General features: G+C 48.2%; 2 protein-coding genes across 4 annotated transcripts; both read left to right on the top strand.

Moving 5' to 3' along the window:
- The first annotated feature begins 491 nt into the window (after positions 1–491).
- Positions 492–10,452, top strand: LOC306647486 (dipeptidase 2-like). Of its 3 annotated transcripts, XM_079116897.1 has the most exons (12): positions 492–611; positions 705–973; positions 5,445–5,731; positions 6,041–6,167; positions 6,641–6,770; positions 6,855–6,996; positions 7,291–7,360; positions 7,477–7,653; positions 8,011–8,095; positions 8,846–8,921; positions 9,858–9,993; positions 10,087–10,452. In XM_079116897.1, exons 3-12 carry the CDS (start codon positions 5,454–5,456, stop codon positions 10,342–10,344), a joined length of 1,479 nt encoding a protein of 492 aa, XP_078973023.1. In that variant the 5' UTR covers positions 492–611; positions 705–973; positions 5,445–5,453; the 3' UTR covers positions 10,345–10,452. The 3 variants fall into 3 exon arrangements, with proteins under 3 accessions (XP_078973023.1, XP_078973024.1, XP_078973025.1); XM_079116898.1 differs by having other exon boundaries at positions 537–973; XM_079116899.1 differs by lacking the exons at positions 492–611; positions 705–973 and adding an exon at positions 3,450–4,526.
- Positions 10,453–14,013: 3,561 nt separating this feature from the next.
- LOC306647487 (dipeptidase 3-like) lies at positions 14,014–20,179 on the top strand. The gene is made up of 10 exons (XM_079116900.1): positions 14,014–15,191; positions 15,492–15,618; positions 16,084–16,213; positions 16,301–16,442; positions 16,669–16,738; positions 16,849–17,025; positions 17,356–17,440; positions 17,876–17,951; positions 18,380–18,515; positions 18,612–20,179. The coding sequence occupies exons 1-10, from the start codon at positions 14,926–14,928 to the stop codon at positions 18,852–18,854; spliced, it is 1,452 nt and encodes a 483-aa protein (XP_078973026.1). The 5' UTR covers positions 14,014–14,925; the 3' UTR covers positions 18,855–20,179.
- Positions 20,180–22,957: the final 2,778 nt, after the last annotated feature.

A 22,957-nucleotide genomic window follows, 5' to 3' on the forward strand; every position in this document is an offset into this window, starting at 1 on the left:
CACAGAGTGCTCAGTTCATCTGACAGATCAGCTGCAGGCAAACACCCTCCACAGACTGCTGTGAGGAGGAGGAAAGCAGGGAGGAGGAAGACTGCGAGGAGGAAGGAGAGTTCCCACCAAACCCTCAGCAGAAAGTGTAGAGGCTTTCCCATATCCTTATTTGTTCAGAAGGCAGGTCACCACAGAGGGTTTGGATTTGGCAAACCTCTGCAAGAGCCAGGCAACTGATGATCATATATAATTCAGGGGGATCACCTGAGTCCAAGCACCACCCTGAGGATCTTGCTGGAAGCAGCTCCTGCACTCTGGAAGCCACACCGCCTGGTGATGGTGATATCTCAAGAAGGCAGGACAGTATGTTAACCAATCTGAGGACACAGGCTCCAAGCCCGTGTGTTGCACATATCTGGTCTCCAGAAGCAGCCCAATCACATGCTTCCAGCATATCAGGCACCACATGACTTTACCCTGGGGGCCTTGTATTCAGATCCTCCGTATTGTCTGAAATCAGGCGGTGCCCATCTGTAACAGGAGTCAGTGATACAGAGCGGACCTGAGTCAATAGTTATCTCCCTCAAAAAGCAGCCTAGGACTGTTAGACAGAGAGGCTGGTGAGGGTACAGGATAGAAAGGTGGGGGTTGGGGAGAAGGGTGGGTGGAAGCAGGAAATGAGGATGTGTTCGTGGTTATTATACTTCTTGCAGGATAAATACTGACTGCCTTTTGAGGAAGAAAAATGTGCCGTCTCTTCAGGAAGGGTGATCTCAGCTTTGTGATTGGAGGATATGTGTCTGCAACCACTAAGCTGTCTTCTAGTTTGTAAGACTGTTGTTTCTTGGGAGTTTGTTAGTTATTATGGAATCAGATCAAGAGGAATAAGAAGGAAGAGGCAGGGGCAGCATGAGACTCCAGGACCAGGACCTTGGGATCCTTGAATGTCAATGACCATCATCTGGACAACACTGGATAGCAAGTAAGCCCCCATTCCTATCCACCTCTACATCTGAGCATGTTAAGTGACCCATGCACCTATAACTCAGCCTGAGTTTAACTTCCCAGAATATTTTTTTGTACTGGGTATTAAACCCAGGGGCACTCTACCACCAAGCTATACCCTTTTATTTATTTTTACACAGCCCCTTTTATTCGTTGTCCTTATTCTTATTCTTTTTTTTTTCTTTTTGTTTCTTTTATTTTAATTAAAAATCATAAATTTACATAGGGCAATGTTGTTTGATTCATTCTGTTATTTTTTCCCTTCCCCCCACCCCTCCCACCCCTCTTTTCCCTCTATACAGTCCTTCCTTCCTCCATTCTTACCACCCTCCTTATCCCTAACCCTAAACCTAACCCTAACGCTAACCCCTCCTACCCCCCCTTATATGTCCTCATCCGCTTATCAGTGAGATCATTCGTCCTTTAGTTTTTGGAGATTGGCTTATCTCACTTAGCATGATATCCTCCAATTTCATCCATTTGCCTGCAAATGCCATAATTTTATCATTCTTCATGGCGGAGTAATATTCCATTGTATATATATGCCACAGTTTCTTTATCCATTCATCAACTGAAGGGCATCTAGGTTGGTTCCACAATCTGGCTATAGTGAATTGAGCAGCTATGAACATTGATGTGGCTGTATCTCTGTAGTATGCTGATTTTAAGTCCTTTGGGTATAGGCCAAGGAGTGGGATAGCTGGGTCACTTATTCTTATTCTTATTTATTATTATTATTTGGTACCACGGATTGAACCCAGGGGTACTACACCACTAAGCCATATCATTTTTTATCATATCATTTTTTAATTTTTTTAAAATTTTGACACAAGGTCTTGCTAAGTTGCTGAGGCTGGCTTTGAACCGGCCATCCTCCTGCCTCAGCCTCCTGAGCCAGTTGGATTACAGGTATGAGGCACGACACCCACCCCTTACACCCAGTTCTGAATGTTAGTACTACCGACAGGTAGAATAGATTCAATAGATATAGATTTCCATGTGACCCTAAGGGGTTGTGTTAGCTAGCTTTTTGTTGCTGTGACAAGATACTGCAGAAAGTTATCTAAAAACAAGACGATATTTATTTTGGTTCATGGTTTCAGAGGTTTCAGTTCATGGTCACTTGGCTGTTCACTTTGGTCCTGTGGGATGCAGAACATCATGGTGGAAGTACATGGCAAAAGAAACTGTGCTCTGCATGATCACGAAGCAGAGAGAAAAAGAGAGAAGAGCTATTTTCATTTATTAATTTGTTTGTTTATTTATTGGTACCAAGGATTTAGCCCAGGGACACTTTGCCACTGAACCACATCCCCAGCCCCACCCCCCATTTTCTCAGATATAGATGAACACAATACCTTTATTTTTATTTATTTATTTATTTATTTATTTATTATTTATTATTATGTGGTGCTGAGGTTTGAACCCATTGCCTCACTTGTGCTAGGCAAGCACTCTACTGCTGAGCTACAACTCCAGCCCTCCCCATCCTTTATATTTGTTATTTTTGAGACCTGGTCTTGCTAAATAGCTTAGGGCCTTGCTCATTTGTTGAGGCTGGCCTAGAACCTGTGATCCTCCTGCCTACACCCTCCTCTCTACCCCTCGTCAGTGGGATTACAGGTGTAATGCCTGGCCTTCCCAGCATATTCTTGCAATATACTGGAAATCAGGAGGGGTGCTTAGCTCTGCTACAACAAGAAGTTGAAGGAGAAACCTGCTTCTGCCACTGCCTTGTCTGCAGGTCTTGTTTGTTTTAACGCAGTACAGGTGAGCAATTAGAGGGAAAGTTGCTCACTTATCACTTCCTAGTAACAAAATTTCCTCTCTGGGCCTGCCTCAATAGCCCCTCTCAGTTGGAGGCTGAGAGTATGGGGTGTGCCAAGGCCCTGTGGTAGAAGGCAGTATGACTGACTGACACAGCCAGAGTTGAGAAGGCAAAGGGTTTGTGCTGAGTTTGCTGAGTTTGGAAAGGTTGGTGGGAGGTGACTCCCCAGGATTTGAAAGCCAAATAAAATATTTTTATATATTCTAAGAGCAATGGGAAACTGTAAAGAACTTTAGGCAGGAGGATGACCATTTTTTGTTTGTTTGTTTGTTATTGGTGCTGGGATGGAACCCAGGATTAAGCATGTGCTCTACTACTGAACTACAGTCCCATCCCTTAAATTAGATTTTTTAAAAGAGGGATAGGTAGCTCTCCACAGTGGCACACACCTATAATCCAGCAACTTAGGAAGCTGAGGCAGGAGGCTCATATGTTCAAAGCCAGTCTCAGCAACATAGCAAGACTCTGTCTCTTAAAAAAAAAAAAAAATATATATATATATATATGGGCTTGGGATGTGGCTCAGTGATCAAGTACCACTGGATTCAATTTCTGGTACCAAAAAAATGAAAAGGGATGATGATGAGGAGGAGGAGGAGGAGGAGGAGGAGAGAAAGGAAAGAAAATAAAAGAAGTGGTATGGCTTTTCTGTGGGAAATGAACTTGAAGCAAGGAGATCAAGAGGAAGAGAGAGATAAAAATGGCCTCTACTGGGGGAAAAGGAGAAAGTACAGAGAAGGGACACTTGGGAGATGTTTCAATGTTGAGCCATCAGGATGTGTGTGTTTGTGTGTGGGAGGTGTGTGCCGGGGATTGAACACAGGGGCTCCCTACCACTGAGCTACACCCCAGCCCTTTATATTTTTAATTTGAGATGGAATCTTGCTAAGTTACAGAGGCTGGCATCAAACTTGCCATCCTCCTGCCTTAGCTTCCTAAGTTGGTACAACTACAAGCATGCACCACCATGTCCTATGAGCCAGCAAGATTAGGAAATGCCATGAAGGGTTAAGTGGGAGATGGTGAGGAGGCAACAGAGATAACACTTAGAATCAGCTCTGGAATCAGTCACCGTATCATTGATTGACCTTCCTCCTAGACAGTAGGCACTGGGCAACATCAAGTGCACAGTACCTAAAATACCTCCACCTTGGGAATACTTCATCCTGGTAGCTTGGGATCTCTAGCCCTTTGGGAAAGTTTGCTCATTTCCTTTTTAGAAGGCCTTTTTGCATCAAGTCCTCATGCACTGATCAGTCTTGCCTACCTGAGGAAGTTTCCAAAAATGGAGCAACTCCAGGGGGTTTCAGTGTTTAAAGCAGAATCTTTAGAGTCTGAGGGGTAGGAAGAGAAAGTCTTTGGGGATGAAGTTTGGACACAGCTCTCAAGTGGTGGGACTTCAACAAGAGTGCACACCCCGGGGCATGTGTGTGTGTGTGTGTGTGTGTGTGTGTGTGTGTGTGATGCACGCCCACGCACCTGTACATATATATGACTGGAGGCTTCCTGGAGGAAGAAGCCCTGATGAGGAACCAGGCTAGGAATAGGGTGGGGCCTACCAGGGAAGGAAGTGAACTAAGCCCTTGAGGTTTCTGGGTGAGCAAAAACACTAAAACCTCAAGATAAAACTAGTGTAGACCCAGATCCCTTGTGCCAGGCCTTCCCTTAGAACTCATGCTTCTCATCTGACTTCTGCATTGAGGTAGGAGGGATCCTGACCAGCAGGTCAGCCAGCAGCTCTTGAAGGAAGGTGCTGGGGTGGAGGCTCTGCTGCCCTGGAAATTACTTCATTTCCTTCCATCCAAATAGCTGACTGAGTCTCTGATCCACCATAGATGCTTACTTAGTCCTCATCCCAACTGTACCTCCATGTGAGTCCTGGGCAGGTACAAATTCTCCTTCCAGGAAGCCCTTTCCTGAAGTTGCATGAGGATAACAGGGAGGGGTGTTCCTGATAGTTCTCAGTTGCTGGCTAGAGTCCCCAGGGGATGGACCTGGGGTTATGACAGGTAGGGAAGAAAAGTGAGGGGCAGGAACTCTATCTTGAATCAAGAGACCTCACTTCTAGAGACTCTCTCCTTCCCTTCACACCACCTAACTGGCCCAGCATTGGAAATCCAGAGCCCAGAGTACTGTGGTCACGGAGACACAGGCAGCCTTTCAGGTGCCCTGGGAGGGGTGCAGGCAGTCGCTGGTATGCTGCGGACTTCAAAGGTCTCAGCGGAGCCACTCTGGGACAAGCACCCCAGACTCTCCTTCTTGGAGAGTAAGCCCTAGCGGCAGTGGGGGGTGCTGTAGAGCCTTCTGGTCGACCCCTGGGAGGAGTGCAATGTCAGGCAGGGGGAGGGACCAAGGAAGACAGCGATGGGGGACAAGTAGGTGAACTGTCGCACGGGTCCTCCTAGCCCGCGGGGGCGCCCTTTGCCGGGGGTGGGGGGGAGGGGAGACGGCAGGGCGGGAAGGCTGTGGAGGCCCCTGGCGGCTGTGCTACGCGGCTTGGCGACACTCCGCGTGGCTGTCGAAAGGTCTCTTGACTTAAACCTCACTCCTCGCGAGGCCGCGACTCTGGTTGGCCTGATTCGAGAGTCGGGACTCCATCGTCGCCTTCTGCTCCTTTCAGGCTCTTGAGATGGTCGCGTCCGCCCTGCACAACATGCAGCCCGCGGGCCTCGAGGGTCCCCGCGTGCTCTGCCTGTGGCCTCAGCTGCGTTTGTTTTTTCTGTCCCTACTGCTGCTGCTGCTGCTGCCGCCAAATTCTGTAACCGGCACCGAGACCACTCCCGGTACCACCGATATTCCGACCACTTCAGGCATCCCCAGCTCTGGGACCATGCCAGTCACCCCCAGCACCCCCGGCCTGCGAGAGCGCGCACTGGCCCTAATGCGGGACTACCCGCTTGTGGACGGGTAAGTAGGTACCGCGTGGGGACGAGTCTGGCAGAGCGCACCCTGAGGCAGGGACGGGTTCCGAGCATGCAAGGTTAGCGAGGAGGCCCCCCCCTCACTTTCTGTGGATGCCCTCTCTCCAACCATCCCGCGTGCCCTGCCCTCCTTTATCACTCCCACTCTGGTGGGGAACCCCCAGCCCAGGCCTCAAGGGATTTCAATACAGTCTGGTAGGGTGAAGGCCCCCGTCCCATATCAGCTGCCTTGCCTGGAAGCCTAAGGGGACCACCCATTCATCCTTGACCTGACTCTACCTTGATGTCCCTCCAGCCACAACGACCTTCCCCTGATCCTGAGGCAGTTTCACCCGAATGGACTAGAGGATGTCAACCTGCATAATTTCAGCGATGGCCAGACCAGCCTGGACAGGCTTAGAGATGGCCTTGTGGGTGCTCAGGTATCAAAGGGACACTCAGGGTACCACAGCATGGCTTTTGGGACTTTGGGGAGGAGAGGCAGCCCCATAGATCCCAAGTTAGTTATGTGGGTACTCAGTTCCTATAGCAAATCAAGAAGTGCCACAAAGCTGGGTAGAGTGTTGTACACTCGTCATCCCAGCTACTTAGGAGGCTAAGGCAGGAAGATCACAAGTTCAAGGTCAGCCTGAGCAACTTAGAGAGACCTTGTCTCAAAATAAAAAGTAAAAAGGAATGAGAATGTAGCTTAATGCTAAAGATTCCCTGGGTTCAATCTCCAGTACCAGGAAAAAAAAAAAAAGTGCTATCATGTGGACGCTGGGTCCGCAGGAGCTACTGTGAGCCAACTTGGTGGGTATGAAGATACCACAGAAGGACAGAAGGAACAGTTCATGGAGGCTCAAAGAGCTCCAAAGTAGCCCTTGCCCAAACCAATCCCTGACCTTCCCCCCAGTTCTGGTCAGCCTACGTTCCATGCCAGACCCAGGACCAGGATGCTGTGCGCCTCACCCTGGAGCAGATTGACCTCATTCATCACATGTGTGCTTCCTATTCTGAGCTGGAGCTTGTGACCTCTGTGAAAGGTAGGCGAAGTGGTAGGTGTTGTTAGCAACCTGATTGAGCTACTTTAACTCCTGAAAGTAATCATCTGCTCTCTCTGCCCCCAGCCCTAAACAACACCAGGAAATTGGCCTGCCTCATTGGTGTGGAGGGTGGCCACTCACTGGACAGCAGCCTCTCCATCTTACGTACTTTCTATGTACTGGGAGTACGCTACCTGACGCTCACCCACACCTGCAACACACCCTGGTAAGCACAGTACAGATGGTAGAGGTCTGTCTACCCCAGGTCACATCAAGAGCCCAGAGCAAACTTTACCCCTAGGATCTGGCAGTGACTCTGGAATAGGGAGGGGAGCTGGTGTTGTGGGGTTCGCAGAGCAAGACTAGACCTTAGCAGGGCTCTCCCTCTGCCAGGTATAAGCCATCTTGGGTCCTTGCTTTTTCTCCAGGGGATTGCAAGGGTAGAGGGTTTAGTAGAGTTTCTAGGGTCTTGTGACTGAGGTATAACCACCAGTCAGTCTATCTCCTGGTAATCCTGCAGGGCAGAGAGCTCGTCTAAGGACACACACTCCTTCTACAGCAATGTCAGTGGTCTGACCAGCTTTGGTGAGGTGAGGACCCCAGTTCATACTCCACCCCACATAAATGTACATGCCCTATTTTTCCCTACAGATAAATGCAGGCACACATGCACCCTTGACACTTTTCTCCCTACCTGTCCCTGCAGAAGGTGGTAGCAGAAATGAATCGCCTGGGCATGATGGTAGACTTGTCTCATACCTCTGATGCTGTGGTCCGGAGGGCTCTGGAAGTGTCACAGGCACCTGTGATCTTCTCCCACTCTGCTGCCAGGGGTGTGTGCAAGAGTGATCGGAATGTTCCTGATGATATCCTGCAGCTTCTGGTGAGAAACCACCTGGCAAGAAGTTTGTACCAGGAGCCTTTGAACCTGAATCCTTGCTCCCTTGGGTTCCTCAGACCCCAGGCTGAACCACAAACCCATAGTCCATATTCCTGACTCTTGAATAGGGATGGAGGACCTTTAGATCATAAATATTCCTTGACACCTTGACCTAAGAGCCAAGAAATGTCCACCCAAACCAGGGCTGAGATTACCCTGTTCACAAAAACCCAGAGAGGTGAAGTCTCCACTGGTTCCTGAAGCCAGAGCTGAACATCTCCCTCACAGGGGCCTAGAGGGTAGACAGTCACACTGTTGTGCCAGGGGTCAAACTGAGTGTCCATTTGACCATCCTTGCAGAAAAAGAATGGTGGCATTGTGATGGTGACCTTTTCTGTAGGTGTGCTGCAGTGCAACCTGTTAGCCAACGTGTCTACTGTAGCAGGTGAGTAAACCCCCAACCCCTTCAGGCTCTCTTTTTTATGTGTGCTGGGGATAGAATCCCTGAATACTTTACCACTGAGCTGCAGCCCCAGTTCTTTTTTATTTTTTAGGCAGGGTCTCGCTAAGTTGCTGAGGGTGACCTTAAACCTGCCTCTGCCTCAGCCTGCAGAGTTTCTGGGATTGCAGGTGTGATATCACACCCTATACAGCCCAGGTTCTCTAAACAGCTCTGATTTGGACCTGCAGCTTTGAAGATGCCTCAGCATGGCCCCAGTGGTTTGGCTAAAAATCCCCCCCCCCCGTGTTCGCCTCGATGCTTTGCAGAACCAGAGTTCATACTGATATGCTGAGCCTACACTGATGCTGATGGATGTAAGGGAGGTGGTCAGACATAGACCCACCATCTGCACATCTGCAGGGGTACCAAAACCCCTGTTCCTGCCTCTGCTTAGGTCTCTGAGGTCTTTGTCATGTGTCTTTGTCCCTTTCTCATACTTAGGAAAGATGCTCCTAACAGGTTCTTAAGGAGACTGGAGGGAGGGTGAATCTAGATGGGAAATGGCCCAAATGGCTTTACTCAAAACCTGAAGTCTAGTCTAGAGCCACCTGCGATCAGTTCAAGTCAAATCTCAGGGCCTTCAGGTGGCATGCATGGTACAAGCTACAGACAACAAAAAGAGAAATCATCAGAGTCTACCTCCATGGGCACCCCTGCCCTGGAAGCCCCACACTGCTGACTCTATCTCCCTAGATCACTTCGACCACATTAAGGCAGTCATTGGATCCAAGTTCATTGGGATTGGTGGAGACTATGATGGTGCCAGACAGTGAGTACTTCCCAGTGGTTTATCTGTGGTTGCCTGAAAGCAGTGGGACCTTTACAGTCACCATGCCTACCACATCATGTTCCTCATGGCCTCTAGTCCTTGCCTACTTCACATCTACCCACTCTTCATTTCCTGGGTCTACTTCCTGTGCTCCACTGTCTATTTTCAGCCCAATGACCCTACTCTAAGGTATCATATTTGGCTAAACTTCCAGACAGCTCATCTACCCAGCACACGCACCCACCCCCAGCCCCTGCAAATTCACTCCCTCTGAGCAGATTATCAGCAAGGTCTGGCATGGGCTGGCCATCTTCTCTGCCCAGTTGTGAGAAGTTTTTCTTCTTTTTAAATGGAGGGGACATTTGCAGATCTTTTTTGAATTTTTTTTTTTTTTAGTTGTAGATAAACCTTTATTTTATTTATTTATTTTTATGTGGTGCTGAGAATTGAACCCAGTGCCTCACACATGCTAGGTAAGTGTTCTACTGATGAGCTCAACCCCAGCCCAAATCATACAGATCTTTTTCTTTTTTTGGTACCAGGGATTGAATTCAGGGGCACTTGGCCATTGAGCCACATCCCCAGCCCTATTTTGTATTTTATATAGAGACAGGGTCTCACTGAGTTGCTTAGCACCTCACTGTTGCTGAAGCTGGCTTTGAACTCACAATCCTCCTGCCTCAGCCTCCTGAGCCTCTGGAATTACAGGCGGGTACCACCACTCCCAGCTATACAGATCTTAATCATAAAATTCAATGGGTTTTGGCAAATATTTACATATTCCTCTGAAGGATGAAGATCAGGGCAAATCACTATCACCAAGTCTTGGAGATATCTAATAAGAGCTGGGGTGCAGTGACCTAGGACACACAGGGCAAGGGTTCTGAGTCTGCATCAGGGTACCAATCTGAGACCTACCTGCTGGTGGCCACACAGATTCCCTCAGGGGCTGGAGGATGTGTCCACATATCCACTGCTGATAGAGGAGTTGCTGAATCGTGGCTGGAGTGAGGAAGAGCTTCAAGGTGTTCTTCGAGGAAATCTGCTACGGGTCTTTGAAGAAGTGGAACAGGTATGCTGAGCTGGGCGAGGAGTGGTCCAGGGTTCCGAGCAAATGTAGAAGGGGAGTCTGGGGAAATTGCTGACCACCATCTGCCATCTCTAGGTACGGGAGGAAAACAAGTGGCAAAGCCCCCTGGAGGATAGGATCCCAGAAGAGCAGCTGGGCAGCCCGTGCCGCTCCGTCCTCTCGCAACTACATCAGAAACAATACCTGGTTCCAGACCAGAAACTAACCAAGGTCCCCACACGCCGAACATCCAAATTATCACGCAAGTGGTCCCTCTCAAAATCTTCCCCCTACAAGGCCCCAGGTCTCACAGTTGTCGCTGCCTTCCCAGTGTTCATTCTGTGGCTCCCGTGACCCCGTTATCCTGCCAGATTTTACTCTAACAGCTTGGACATCCCAGAGTAACCCCACTCTTTGGGCAGGCACAGACATTTCCTGGAAATAAATGTTTTGGACATGAAATCGCATGTGAGTGTCCTCTATGGTGGAGTCCAGAGGCACTGGCTCCCAAAGCTGGTGATCGGTGGGGGACCCTGCATTTCAGCCACCAGTTGCTCAAGGCATGCCTGCTAGTAGTAACCTGAGGTGACTGAGGGGGTTGAGTTCAGTACTAGACAGTGGGTGGATCTGGCTCAGGAGGGTGGACCCTATTCCAGGTTTCCTCTGAGAAGATCATCTCTATCCACACGCAAATCCACTGACCACCCCTAGGGGATCTCTCAGGAAAGTCTGCTTCAGATTCTCAAGAAAAGAACCTGCCTGGATCATGAATGATATATTTGTTTCTCTTTGGACAGAGTCCCCAGACTTCAGAGATTTCCTCTCCAAGAGGCACAAGCTACTTAGGCATCTACTCCCTGATGTATCTTTCCCCCAGGCCCTCAATGGTAACTAATAGCAACTATAATAATAAGAGTTAATATTAAGAGTTAATACTGGGGCTGGGGAGATAGCTCAGCTGGTAAAGGCCCTGAGTTCGATCCCAGGTACTGCAGGAAAAAAAAAAAAAAAAGAGTTAATACTGAGCTGGGGTTGTGGCTCAGTGGTAGAGCACTCACCTAGCACGTGTGAAGCACTGAGTTCCATCCTCAGCGCCACATAAAATAAATAAAATAAAGGTATTAATAATAAAAGAATAGGGCTGGGGATACAGCTGAGTTGGTAGAGTGCTTGCCTCACATGCACAAAGCCCTGGGTTCAATCCCCAGCACCACAAAAACAAACAAACAAAAATTAAAAAAAAAAAAAAGCTAATACTAACAACTAATAATAAATAGCATGATGATAATAGAGAGTAACTAATAAAAATAATGCTAGTAGCCTATGTAGACCTCATGACTGAGCAATTTTTTTCAAATATTTGCAGTTATTATTTTCTTTTTTTAATTCACTTTTATTGTAAACAAATGGGATACATCTTGTTTCTCTGTTTGTATGAGCAACTTTGCTCCAGATATATACTCAGTAGGAAAGCATAAATACATTCCCCAAAAGACATATGAATTTATATTTATAGTAGCTCTATGTATAATGACCCCAAACCACATTTCAGAGTCAAACTTTAAGGAACTGAACAGACACTTCACAGAAGAAGAAATACAATTGATCAACAAATATATGAAAAAATGTTCAACATCTCTAGCAATTAGAGAAATGCAAATCAAAACTACACTGAGATTTCATCTCATTCAGTCAGAATGGCAATTATCAAGAATACAAGCAATAGGGTTTGGGTTGTAGCTCAGTGGTAGAGCACTTGCCTAGCATGTGTTAGGCACTGGGTTTGATTCTCAACACTGCATATAAATAAATAAAAATAAAGGTCCATCAACAACTTTAGAAAGTATTAAAAATAAAGAATACAAGCAACAATAAATGTTGACCAGGATGTGGGGAAAAAGGTACACTCATACTCTGCAAATTGGTGCAACCACTACGGAAAGGAGTTTTCCTCAGAAAACTTAGGATTGAACCACCTTTTGACCCAGTTTTCCCTCTCCTCCGCCTATACCCAAAGGACATAAAATCAGCATACTACAGTGATGCAGCCACATCAATGTTTAGAGCAGCTCAATTCACACTAGCTAAACTATGGAACCAACGTAGGTGTTCTTCAAAAGAATGGATAAATAAAATGTGGTATAGGTACACAATGGAATATTACTCAGCCTTAAAGAAGAATGAAATTATGGCATTTGCCAGTAAATGGATGGAGTTGGAGAACGTGATGCTAAGAGAAATAAGCCAGTGCCAAAGAACCAAAGGCCAAATGTTTTCTCTAATTTGCGAATGCTAATTCACAATAAGTGGGCGTGGGCTAGGGAAGAATAGAGGTACTTTGGATTAGACAGAGGGGAGTGAAGAGAGGGGAGGGGGCATGGGGGTAAGAAGGATAGTAGAATGAATCAGACATTATCACTATATATGTAATTCCACATCATGTACAACCAGAAGAATGAGAAGTTAAACTCCTTTTATGTATAATGTGTCAAAATGCATTTTTTCATATATTAACTAATTAGAACAAAAAAAAAGTAGTCATTTTAGCCAGGTGTGGTGGTCCACACCTTTAAGCCCAGCAACTCAGGAGGCTGAGGCAGGAGGATGACAAGTTCAAAGCCAACCTTAGCAACTTAGAAAGGCCCTAAGCAATTCAGCAAAACCCTATCTCTAAATAAAACAGGCTCTAAATAAAAAAGGCTGGGGATGTGTTTCAGTGGTTAAGCCTGGGTTCAATCTCCATTATCAGGAAAGAAAGAAAAAAGTAGTCATTTAGCTGGGCATGGCAGGGCACACCTGTAATCCCAGTGACTCTGGAGGCTGAGGCAGGAAGATCCAAGTTTGAGATCAGTCTTGGCAACTTAGTAAGACACTGTCTCAAAAACTAAAAAAGGGCTGAGGATGCACCTCAGTGATTGGAGGCTCCTGGGTTCAATCCCCAGTACCACAAAAAGAAACAGAAAAAAAGCAGTCTTTTTTGTTTTTTTAATCACATTAACTTGAGGAGCAAAAATAAAAGTGACTGGGAATATAGCTCAGTGGTGGAGCACTTGCCTAGCATGCATGGGTTCAATTCCTAATACTGCAAAATAAATAAATAAATAAAATAAAATAAAATCTTGATAGCTGAATTTGCAACAGAAATAATGGAAGTCAATAAAATTATGGCATTTGCTAGTAAATGGATGAAGTTGGAAAATATCATGCTAAGTGAAATAGGCCAAGCCCAAAAAACCAAAGGCCGAATGTTTTCTCTGATAAGTGCATGACAATATATAACAAGGGGGATGGTGGTGGGAAGAGAAGAATGAAGGAACTTTGGATGGTGTAGAGGAAAATGGGGTGGAAGGGAGTGGGGGACAGAAAGATAGCAGAATGAAACAGACAGTATTACCCTATGTATATGTATGATTACATGAATGGTGTGAATCTACATTGCATACAACCATAGAAATGAAAAGTTGTACCCCATTTGTGTACAATGAATCAAAATGCAGTCTGTAAAAATAAAAAAGATTTTAATAAAAAAAAGAAAGAAAGGAAGCCCATATACAGTAAACTATCTTTAATACAGCAAATGAAAGTAATTATTAGTGTTCAATTCTATATAAAAATATTCTTTAGGGCTGGGGATATAGCTCAGTTGGTAGAGTGCTTGCCTCACGAGCACAAGGCCCTGGGTTCGATCCCCATTACTGCAAATAAATAAATAAATAATAAAAATATTCTTCAAAAATGAAGGAAAATAAACTGGTGCAGTGGCATGTGTCCATGATCCCAACTACTAGAAGGCTGAGGCAGGAGGATTTCAAGTTCCAGGCCAGTATCGGTAATTTAGGAAGACCCTATTTCAAAACAAAATTAAAAAGGGGATGTAGTTCACTGGTAGAGCACCACTGAGTTTACACACAAAAATTTTTTGTACAGAAACAAAATTCAACCCTAAATGCTATAATAATATGATCTCCCATTAGAATTGTTCTTAAATTCATTTAGGACCAGGAATTGATTCCAGGGGCGCTTAATCACTGAACCTCATCCCCAGTCTCTTTTATATATTTTATTTAGAGACAGGGCCTTGCCAAATTGATGAGGTTGGCTTTGAATTCCTGATCCTCCTACCTCAGCCTCCCGAGTCACTGGGATTACAGGCCTGTGCCACCGCGTCCAGCTTCATTTTCGATTTTACAATCTATAGAGAATAGAGTGAAAACATACAGATCCAGGGCTAGGGATATAAGTAACTCAGTGGTAGAGACCAGCACGTGTGAGGTCCCGGGTTCTGTCCCCAATCCAGCAAAACACCACACGGATCCAATTCACTTTTCTGAGCAGCAGCATAGAATTCTATAGAATATTTTTATTTATTTATTTATTTATTTTGATTCATTGTACACGAATGGGGTACAACTGTTGTTTCTCTGGTTGTACACGAAGTAGAGTCGCACCATTTGTGCAATCATACATGTACCTAGGGTGATGATATTCCCCCCCCCCCCCGCCCCCTTCCTTGGAATATTTGACCCACAAGGACAAGGCACATCAGGTAGCTGAGCCTCCACGTGGCCCTGGCTAGAACTGAAGTTAGGTATATTCCTGGGTCCCTACCCAGTTCCCCCACTGCCTTCCTCCACGTTTTGCAGTCCACTGAGCCACGGGCAGCGGCGGAGGGAACCCACCGCGGGTCGCCAGCGGAGGCCCGCCAGGCCCTGGGGGGCGCCCTCCTAGTTGGGGAGAGAGCGCTGTGGTGCCCCCTGGCGACTCTGCTTCGCCGCATAGAGGATCCCAGCGCGTGGGTGGCAGAGCAGAGCCCTCCAAGCGGGACGCGTCACGTGAATCCACGGTCGGTACTCCGCTTTTGCCTCCTGCCCTTCACTTGCCCCTCCCAGGCGAATCTCGTTCGTTCACTCCTTCCCCCCGTCCATTCCACGCATCATGTTGCCTCTTGGCTGCGAGGGTCCCCCAGCGCCCCACCAGCGGCCTCTGCTATGTCTGCCGTTCCTGCTCTTGCTGCTTCTGCTGCCTCCACAGCCATTAATCCACGCCCAGACCACGCTGGGCACCCCCAGCGCCTCAACCGCCTTGGGCACTCCCAGTGCCCCAACCACTCCTGTCTCCCCAACTACACCGGGCACCCCCAGTGTTCCCAGCCTGCGAGAACGTGCGAGGACCCTGATGAGTGGCTTCCGGCTTGTGGATGGGTATGTAGGTGCCTGCGTGGGAGTGACTAGGGACTGAGCACACCACTAGGCAGGGTAGGGTTCTGAGCATGCAGGGATAGGGCTCACACCACCTCCGGATGCTCTCTCTCCTCCATCTTTCTCCATTGTGGTGGGTGCCCTCTACCCTATTACCCCATTACTCTCTCCAACCAGACCTCAGGGGTCTCCATATTGTATATGTGATGGAACTGAGCGAGGGAGCATAAACACAAGAGTGTTGTGATGTCCTGCTTGACCAGGAGGCCATGTGTCCATTCTGATCTCTTTTGACCCTACCAGCCACAATGACCTACCACTGCTCCTGAGACAGCTTTTCCAGAACAGGCTGCAAGATGTGAATCTGCACAATTTCAGCCGTGGCCAGACCAGCCTGGACAGGCTTAGAGAAGGCCTTGTGGGTGCTCAGGTACCACAGGGATGCTCAGAGTACCAGCATGGCTTCTGGAGAATGTTGGGACTGCAGAAAACTGGTTGGCCAGGCTTCAGGGACTGGGTACATGGGCATGCAGTGAGCCATAAGGTGGATGTTGGGGAGTATGGAGGCCAAGACAGATAAGCTGCATGGGTGCCCAGGTTCTGTGGAGACATGTAGGAAATGACCAGAAAATCCCTGGTGAGTGTGGGGGTTGCTGGAACCACAAAGGATATGGTAGATTGGCTTGGGACATTTATATACATGGGAAGTAGTCCATGATGTGTCATGAGTCCAGTTTAGTCATTGGCAGATAGCTTATTAGTCATCAAAGTACCAAGGGGTCATGTGGTGCCTCACTTGGAGTCACTGGCCAAATGGGTGCTGTGGAGGCTTAGGCAGGCCTAGGTGATTGGAGACCATCTTGGCCTCATTCTGTACCCACTGCACTACCCCCAGTTCTGGTCAGCCTATGTCCCATGCCAGACCCAGGACCGGGATGCCATACGCCATACCCTGGAGCAGATTGATGTCATTCGCCGCATGTGTGCCTCCTATTCTGAACTGGAGTTTGTGACCTCAGCTGAAGGTGGGCTGGTGGATGTGGGGATAGGCTAGGGCTTACTCCAGTGATTGTGCCTGGACTCTGAATACTTGACTCTCCACCCTTTTCTAGGTCTGAACAACACTCAAAAGCTGGCTTGCCTTATTGGTGTGGAGGGTGGCCACTCACTGGACAGCAGCCTCTCTGTGTTGCGCACTTTCTACCTGCTGGGAGTTCGCTACTTGACGCTCACCTTTATTTGCAGTACACCCTGGTGAGCACTGTGCCTGGTCAGGGTGGAATGATGGGAAAACTGATTCATTCCTGGGATGGGCCTGACCAGAGATGAGGATAAAGAGGTCCACAGAGGGAGGCTATACTTCCTGCAGGTCTTGGGTCCTCACCTGTTCTGGAGGTAGGATAGATGGACAGACAGAGGGCATCCATTCTGATGGTCAAGGTATGACCAGCTAGATTGTCCTCCCTTGGCTGTCCTATAGGGCAGAGAGTTCCACCAAGTTCCGATACCACTTCTACACCAACGTCAGCGGTTTGACAAGCTTTGGTGAGGTGAGGACTCTTGTTCCATACCCTATCCCACCCGTTCCCTGCAGATTTGTATACACACCTCTATACCTGACACCCCATCCTTCCCTCCCCTAAACCCCTTGTCCCTGCAGAAAGTGGTAGAGGAAATGAACCGCTTAGGCATGATGATAGACTTGTCCTATGCCTCAGACACCTTGGTGAGGCGGACCCTAGAGGTGTCACGGGCTCCTGTGATCTTCTCCCACTCAGCCGCCAGGACTGTGTGCAACAATTTGCTGAATGTTCCTGATGATACGCTACAGCTTTTGGTGAGTGGCCACCCAGCCCTCATGCCCAGGGCTTCATCTAGAGATTCTTCATCTAGGGATGCTTCATCTAGAGATTCTTGACCCTGAACAAAAAAAGTTGCTGGTCCAAGTCTCACACACCCTTGTACCCAAGGCTGATTAACCCTCCTTCATCTCTGAAACCCAAGAACAAATCAGTTACACCCAGGGATCCACAAATCCAGAAATGGGAAGTCCCTGACAACTCTGAAGCCAGGGCAGAATGCTGTCCTACCAGGGCCTTCACAGCATGGGAGGCATGTCATCAGGCCAAAGGAGCTGAACTGAGTGTCCCTTCATTTATCCCTGTAGAAGAAGAATGGTGGCATCGTGATGGTAACCCTGTCCATGGGGGTGCTACAGTGCAACCTGTTAGCTAACGTGTCCACCGTGGCAGGTGAGCTCTACCTTGACTCCTTGCAACTCTGCCTTGGACTGTGGATGTGGGGTCTCTCAGGAAAGATCCAGCAGTCTAGCACATGTTGGCCAATGGCAGACCTTCCAACAACCCAGGGGCAGCAAACTCATGTCCCCACTGTCAGTGCTGCTCACTTTTACTCTCAATCCTCTCTCGTTCCCCACATCTCCAAGCAGGACAGGCAGAGCCCCCACTGGGTTCTCAGGGAACCCAGAGGTAGGAAGAAGGCCAAAGTGGTGGCTCTCAGGTCTGCTCCAGGCCCACTGTTTGGCCTGTAGCCATTCCAGGACTTTCAACTGACCATGCGCTCTGTGGGGTCAGCTGCCATGACAGAGTCAAAGCTTCCTCAAATCAGGACTGGTCCTAGGTTCCAACTCCAGCCTAAGCTTCCCATTATCAACCTCCAACTTTTAGATCACTTTGACCACATCAGGAAAGTCATTGGATCGGAGTTCATTGGAATTGGCGGAAATTATGATGGGTCTGGCCGGTGAGTTCTTCCCCTGGACTTGGCCTGGGCTGGGGTACAGAAGGGAGTTCTTTAGATTTAATTCCCCATCCTGGGTCCTCCCATCCTTCAGGATCTGGTCTTCCAGCCCACCTGACATCTCCCCACTTCCAGGACCTGTTTCCTAGGTTCGCCCTGTGCTTCCTGTGGCCCAGTGGACCTACTCCAGGTGGTGACACTTGTTAAGTACTCCCTTATACCATCAGATTCTCTACTCCAAATCCAGCAGATCTTGGCCACTAGAGCTACAGAACCCCAGTCCTGAAGGCACTTCTAAAGTTGCATTCACTAGCTAGAAGAGCTTGACCTTCAGCTTTAATCATATGTGACTAGGGCTAGTGGGACAGCAGGCCCTAGACCAGGAGGACTAAGGCCAAGGTCCCATAGCTGATTGGTAGGTGGCGACACAGGTTTCCTCAAGGTCTGGAGGATGTGTCCACATACCCAGTGCTAATAGAAGAGTTGTTGAGACGGGGTTGGAGTGAGAAAGAGCTTCAAGGTGTCCTTCGAGAAAATCTACTACGTGTCTTCAGACAAGTAGAACAGGTATGCTGAACTGGACAGTAGGATGATTGGTTCAGTGGTTTGAACAGGTGAGGAGGCTACTGTGGGGGTACCTGACTGCTGACTCTCTCACCCTAGGTCAGAGAGGAAAGCAGTGCACAGAGCCCTGTGGAAGCTGAGTTTCAAAACAGGCAGCTGAGCAGGTCCTGCCACACCTACCTCCTGCCTCAGCCTCAGAATATACACACGACTACACACCAGGAGAAGACCAAGTGGCCAAGTAGTCAGGCCCTGCAGAAGCCCTCAAAAGCTTCTCCACATCTAATTCCAGGCCTTGTGGCTATTGCTCTCTTCTCAGTCCTCATCCTGTGGCTCTGGTAACCTGGCCAGGACCCCCAGAAATCACTGTGCAAAGTTCCACAAGGTCCCAGTCCTAGTTATCCAGGCCCCAGAACACGGTGAGAATAAACCGTGAATAAATTGGAGACATGGAGCCACGTGTGAGTGTCCTTTCTTCTTCATGATGGGCGAAGGGTCAGGCAGGTTCTTGGTTGGTGAGGGGTCCTGTGGCCTACATCCAGCTGCTCAAGGTGAGGGATTCCCACTCACCTCCAGTCTTGTTCCTCAGGAAGGACAGAGGCAGTTCACTGGACTCTTTCTTGTGCTGAAAACCTGAGCCCAGAGAATGTCACAAAGGAATTGAGATTAGTTTCAGTCCATCGTGGAGTGTGACTGTGGGTGGATTCCCCTCTCCCTCTGAAAGGTTCAATTTGTTTTAGAAACTAATATTATTTATTTTTTATTGTTTGGTTTGGTTTAATTTGATACTGGGGATTGAACCCAGGAGCCCTTTATCACTGAGCTACATCCCCAGCCCTTTTTATTTTTTATTTTGAGTCAGGGTCTTGCTGTACTGCTGAGGACTCAAACTTGTGATCCTCCTGCCTCAGACTCCCAAATTGCTGGGATTACAGACAGAAGGTGGTACCTTTTATAAACATGACCTTGTTTGATATTAGTGGAAGAAATTATTTGTAAAGACAGTTAGCTCTTTCAGATAAGGTCCTCTGATTTTGTTTACTTATTTATTTTTTGGTGCTGGATGTTGCACCCAGGTCTTCACACATAGCCTCTACCACTGAGCTACACCTCCAGTGCTAACTATTGTTGATGTTATTTTAAGTCAACATGTCTTGAGGTGATTTGTATGTAGATTGATCACTGAAATAATGCTATTTTTTTAGTTGTATAAGGACACAATACCTTTATTTTATTTACTTATTTTTATATGGTGCTGAGGATTGAACCCAGTGCCTTACATAAGCTAGGCAAGCACTCTAACACTGAGCTACAACTGCACCTTCATGAAAATGCTATTTTGCATAGCTTGTATTTCTGCATGCTCCTTTTATGTTTTGTTTCATGTTACTAATATTCTCTTATCTTTTTAACTATATCTATTATGATAATTTTTAAAAATTTGGTACTGGGGATTGAACACAGATGTGCTTTGCCACTGAGCACATCTCCAGCCCTTTTTTGTTTTTATTTTGAGATAGGGTCTCACTAAGTTGCTTAGGGCTTCACTAAGTTGCGAGGCTGGCCTTGAACTTGTGATCCTTCCATCTCAGCCTCCCTTGCCACTGGGATTATAGGCATGCTCTATAGCATCCGGACTAATTTAAAGTTTTTTATCTACATATTCCAGCAATCTCCCTCATACATGTTTTCTTGAAATGTCTGTACTCCTCAAATGTCTTTTTTTTTTTTTTTTTTTTTCCCTCGGGAGGAGGACTGGGAATTGAACCTAGAATTACTCTACCACTTGGTTACATCCCCACTCCTTTTTATTTTATTTTTAAATTTTGAGACAGGGTCTTCCTAGGCCAGGCTCAACATTTTAATACTCCTGCCTCAGTCTCCCTACTAACTGGGATTGCAGGCATATACCACTGCACCTAGCTGTTCAAATATCTTTAGAATTTGCCTGTGAAGTTATTTTTCCTGTGAGGACTCTGATAGTGTGGGCTGCTTGGTCAGTCAGTGGTATGGAGGAAGTTGTTACCATCTCAGAATTCCCCAGAATCCCCTCTAAGGTTATTGGTTGGGCTATAGTGGCCTGTCTGCCACACACAGCACCTGACCCCACTCTGAGGCTGCAGGTGTGTGGGACAGAATGGGAGCTACTGGGAACCTTTGTAGAATATTAGGGAGGACAAGGGAGCACCTATTCATTTTTTTTTTTTTTTAACCAGGGATTGAACCCAAGGGCACTTAACCACTGAGCCATATCCCCAGTCCTTATTTTTTATTTTGGAACAGGGTCTCACTAGTTTGCATACAGCCTTGCTAAGTTGCTGAGGCTGGCTTAGAACCTGTGATCCTCCTGACTCAGCGTCCCGAGTCTCTGGAATTACAAGTGTGGGACACCAGGACTGGCTACCTAATCTTTTTTTTTTTTTTTTTTTAACTCAAAAAAATGAGTTGGGGGGCTGGGGAGATAGCTCAGTTGGTAGAGTGCTTGCCTCACAAGCACAAGGCCCTGGGTTCAATCCCCAGCACCGGGGGGGAAAAAAAAAACGAGTTGGAGAATCAAGGGTGGTGGTTCATATCCATAATCTCAGCTACTCTCAGCTGCTCAGGAGGCTGAAGCAGGGAATTGCAAGTTTGAGGCCAGCCTGGGCTACTTAGTGAGATCCTGTCTCAAAATTAAAAAATAAAAAAACATTTAGGGATGTAACTCAGGGGTAGAGCACCCCTGGGTTGACTCCCTAGTAACTAACACACACACAAGAGTTGGGACCAGGTCCTGGGGATCCAAGGGTGATGGGACTGACAGGGTCCTGTCCTTGGGAAGTCCATAGTCTAGTTGGCACGACTAACATTAATAAAAGGATCCCACTGGGGCTGGGGATATAGCTCAGTTGGTACAGTGTTTGCTTGGCAAGCACATGGCCCTGGGTTCAATGCCCCCACAAAAGTATCCCACCAACACATTTCTGGCAGTGGGTACTATGATGGGAAGGTGCCCCAGAGGAACCCAGTAGGAGGAGGGTGTAGAGAGTAGCTGATAAACCCCTAGGGAGTATCTGAAAAATCCTGGGGGTGGGGGGAGGTAGGTAAGGAGGAGTTTGGCCAGTGAGGTGGGGGCAGAGGCTAGAGAGGCAGTCCCTCAGAGTGAACAGCAGGTGATGCCTAGAGACCCTTGAGCCAGCAGGTGAGCCTTTGAAGGGTTGATGCGCGGCAGGAGGATGGCGGGGCGTGAGACGCTTCTGGAGAGGTGGGCGGGATGGTTGGAGGAGGGCCTTGTCGGCTAAGAGCGAAGGGCTTTCTCTGCAGAAGGGGTTCTTCCATCCGCAGCAGCTGAAAGCGCAGGAGAGGAGTGAGCCGTGGGGAAGAGTCCAGTTGGAAGGTAGCTGAGGTCAAGTCGACAGGCGCCACTCGCGGGGGCATGCGGGAGGGGTCAGTAGCGGTCGGATCCGGGGTCGCCCTGCAAGGCTAGGAGACTCAGATTCTGCCCCAGAGCTGGAAGGGAGGCGGCGGTCAGAGGACGCAGAGCCTGAGGTTGGTAGATGTTCTTAGGGACACTGAAAGGAAAAGAATGGAGATAGACAAGGAAGATGGGCCCTGGGTTTTTCTGATAGAAGGGGAAGGGTGCAAGTGGACAGGAGGGCCCAGAAAGATAAAGGTGCTAAAGTAAAGCCAACTGGGTAAGTTATCTGAAAAAGTGGAGTAGAAAGTGGAAAAAATAAAAAAGCAAATAAGTAAGTGACTCTGGTAAAGGAGGTGAAAATTAAAATGAAAGAACTTGACTAATCACCCAGTGTGCTGTCCCAAAGTGGCAAATGGGTCGGGGACCAGCTGGTGGTCCTTCCTACGTAGGAGGTTGCGGCCTCCGGACCCACAATCCCCGGAAGGCTCCAACAGGAGAGACAGGAGCTAAGGAGCGCAGAGCAGGGACCAGACCTTCGCTAGGATTTGACTTCCAGGGATGCGGGACAGCGGGAAATAGAGGATGGAAATGGGGAGTGTGTTATCAAGGGGTGTCGGGAGGCTCTGGGCAGGTTTGAGTTGGTCCCTGAGGCTGGCCCGTCCTACCTACACATACCCTTCTCTAAGTATCAGAAATGATGCTCCCTGGGTCCAGGGCTCAGGGCCAGTGCACCCCGCGCCCCATCTCTCCTAGCCCTCAGAAAGTCCCCAAGAGGTGAACGCGCCTTTCCCCTGTTTTACAAGTACCGTAGGTGGAACTCAGAGAGGGCAGCCTTTCACCCAAAGTCACACAGGAATCGGGCCCTTTCTCAAAGGAGTACTCCCTGCCCAGGAACCCCTCGCCACCCAGGTTCCCCTCTGGGAGGAGTCGGCCCGAGCCCCTCCTGCTCCCCGCCCCGGAGGGGCGGCCCGGGGGGCGGGCGGAGGAAGTGAGCGCAGCGGGGAGGAATGTGAGCGGGCGGGGCACGCCGGCCTGGAGCGGCGGGGACAGC

Source organism: Sciurus vulgaris (assembly GCF_902686455.1).
Source record: "Sciurus vulgaris genome assembly, chromosome: 17".
Lineage (NCBI taxonomy): Eukaryota > Metazoa > Chordata > Mammalia > Rodentia > Sciuridae > Sciurus > Sciurus vulgaris.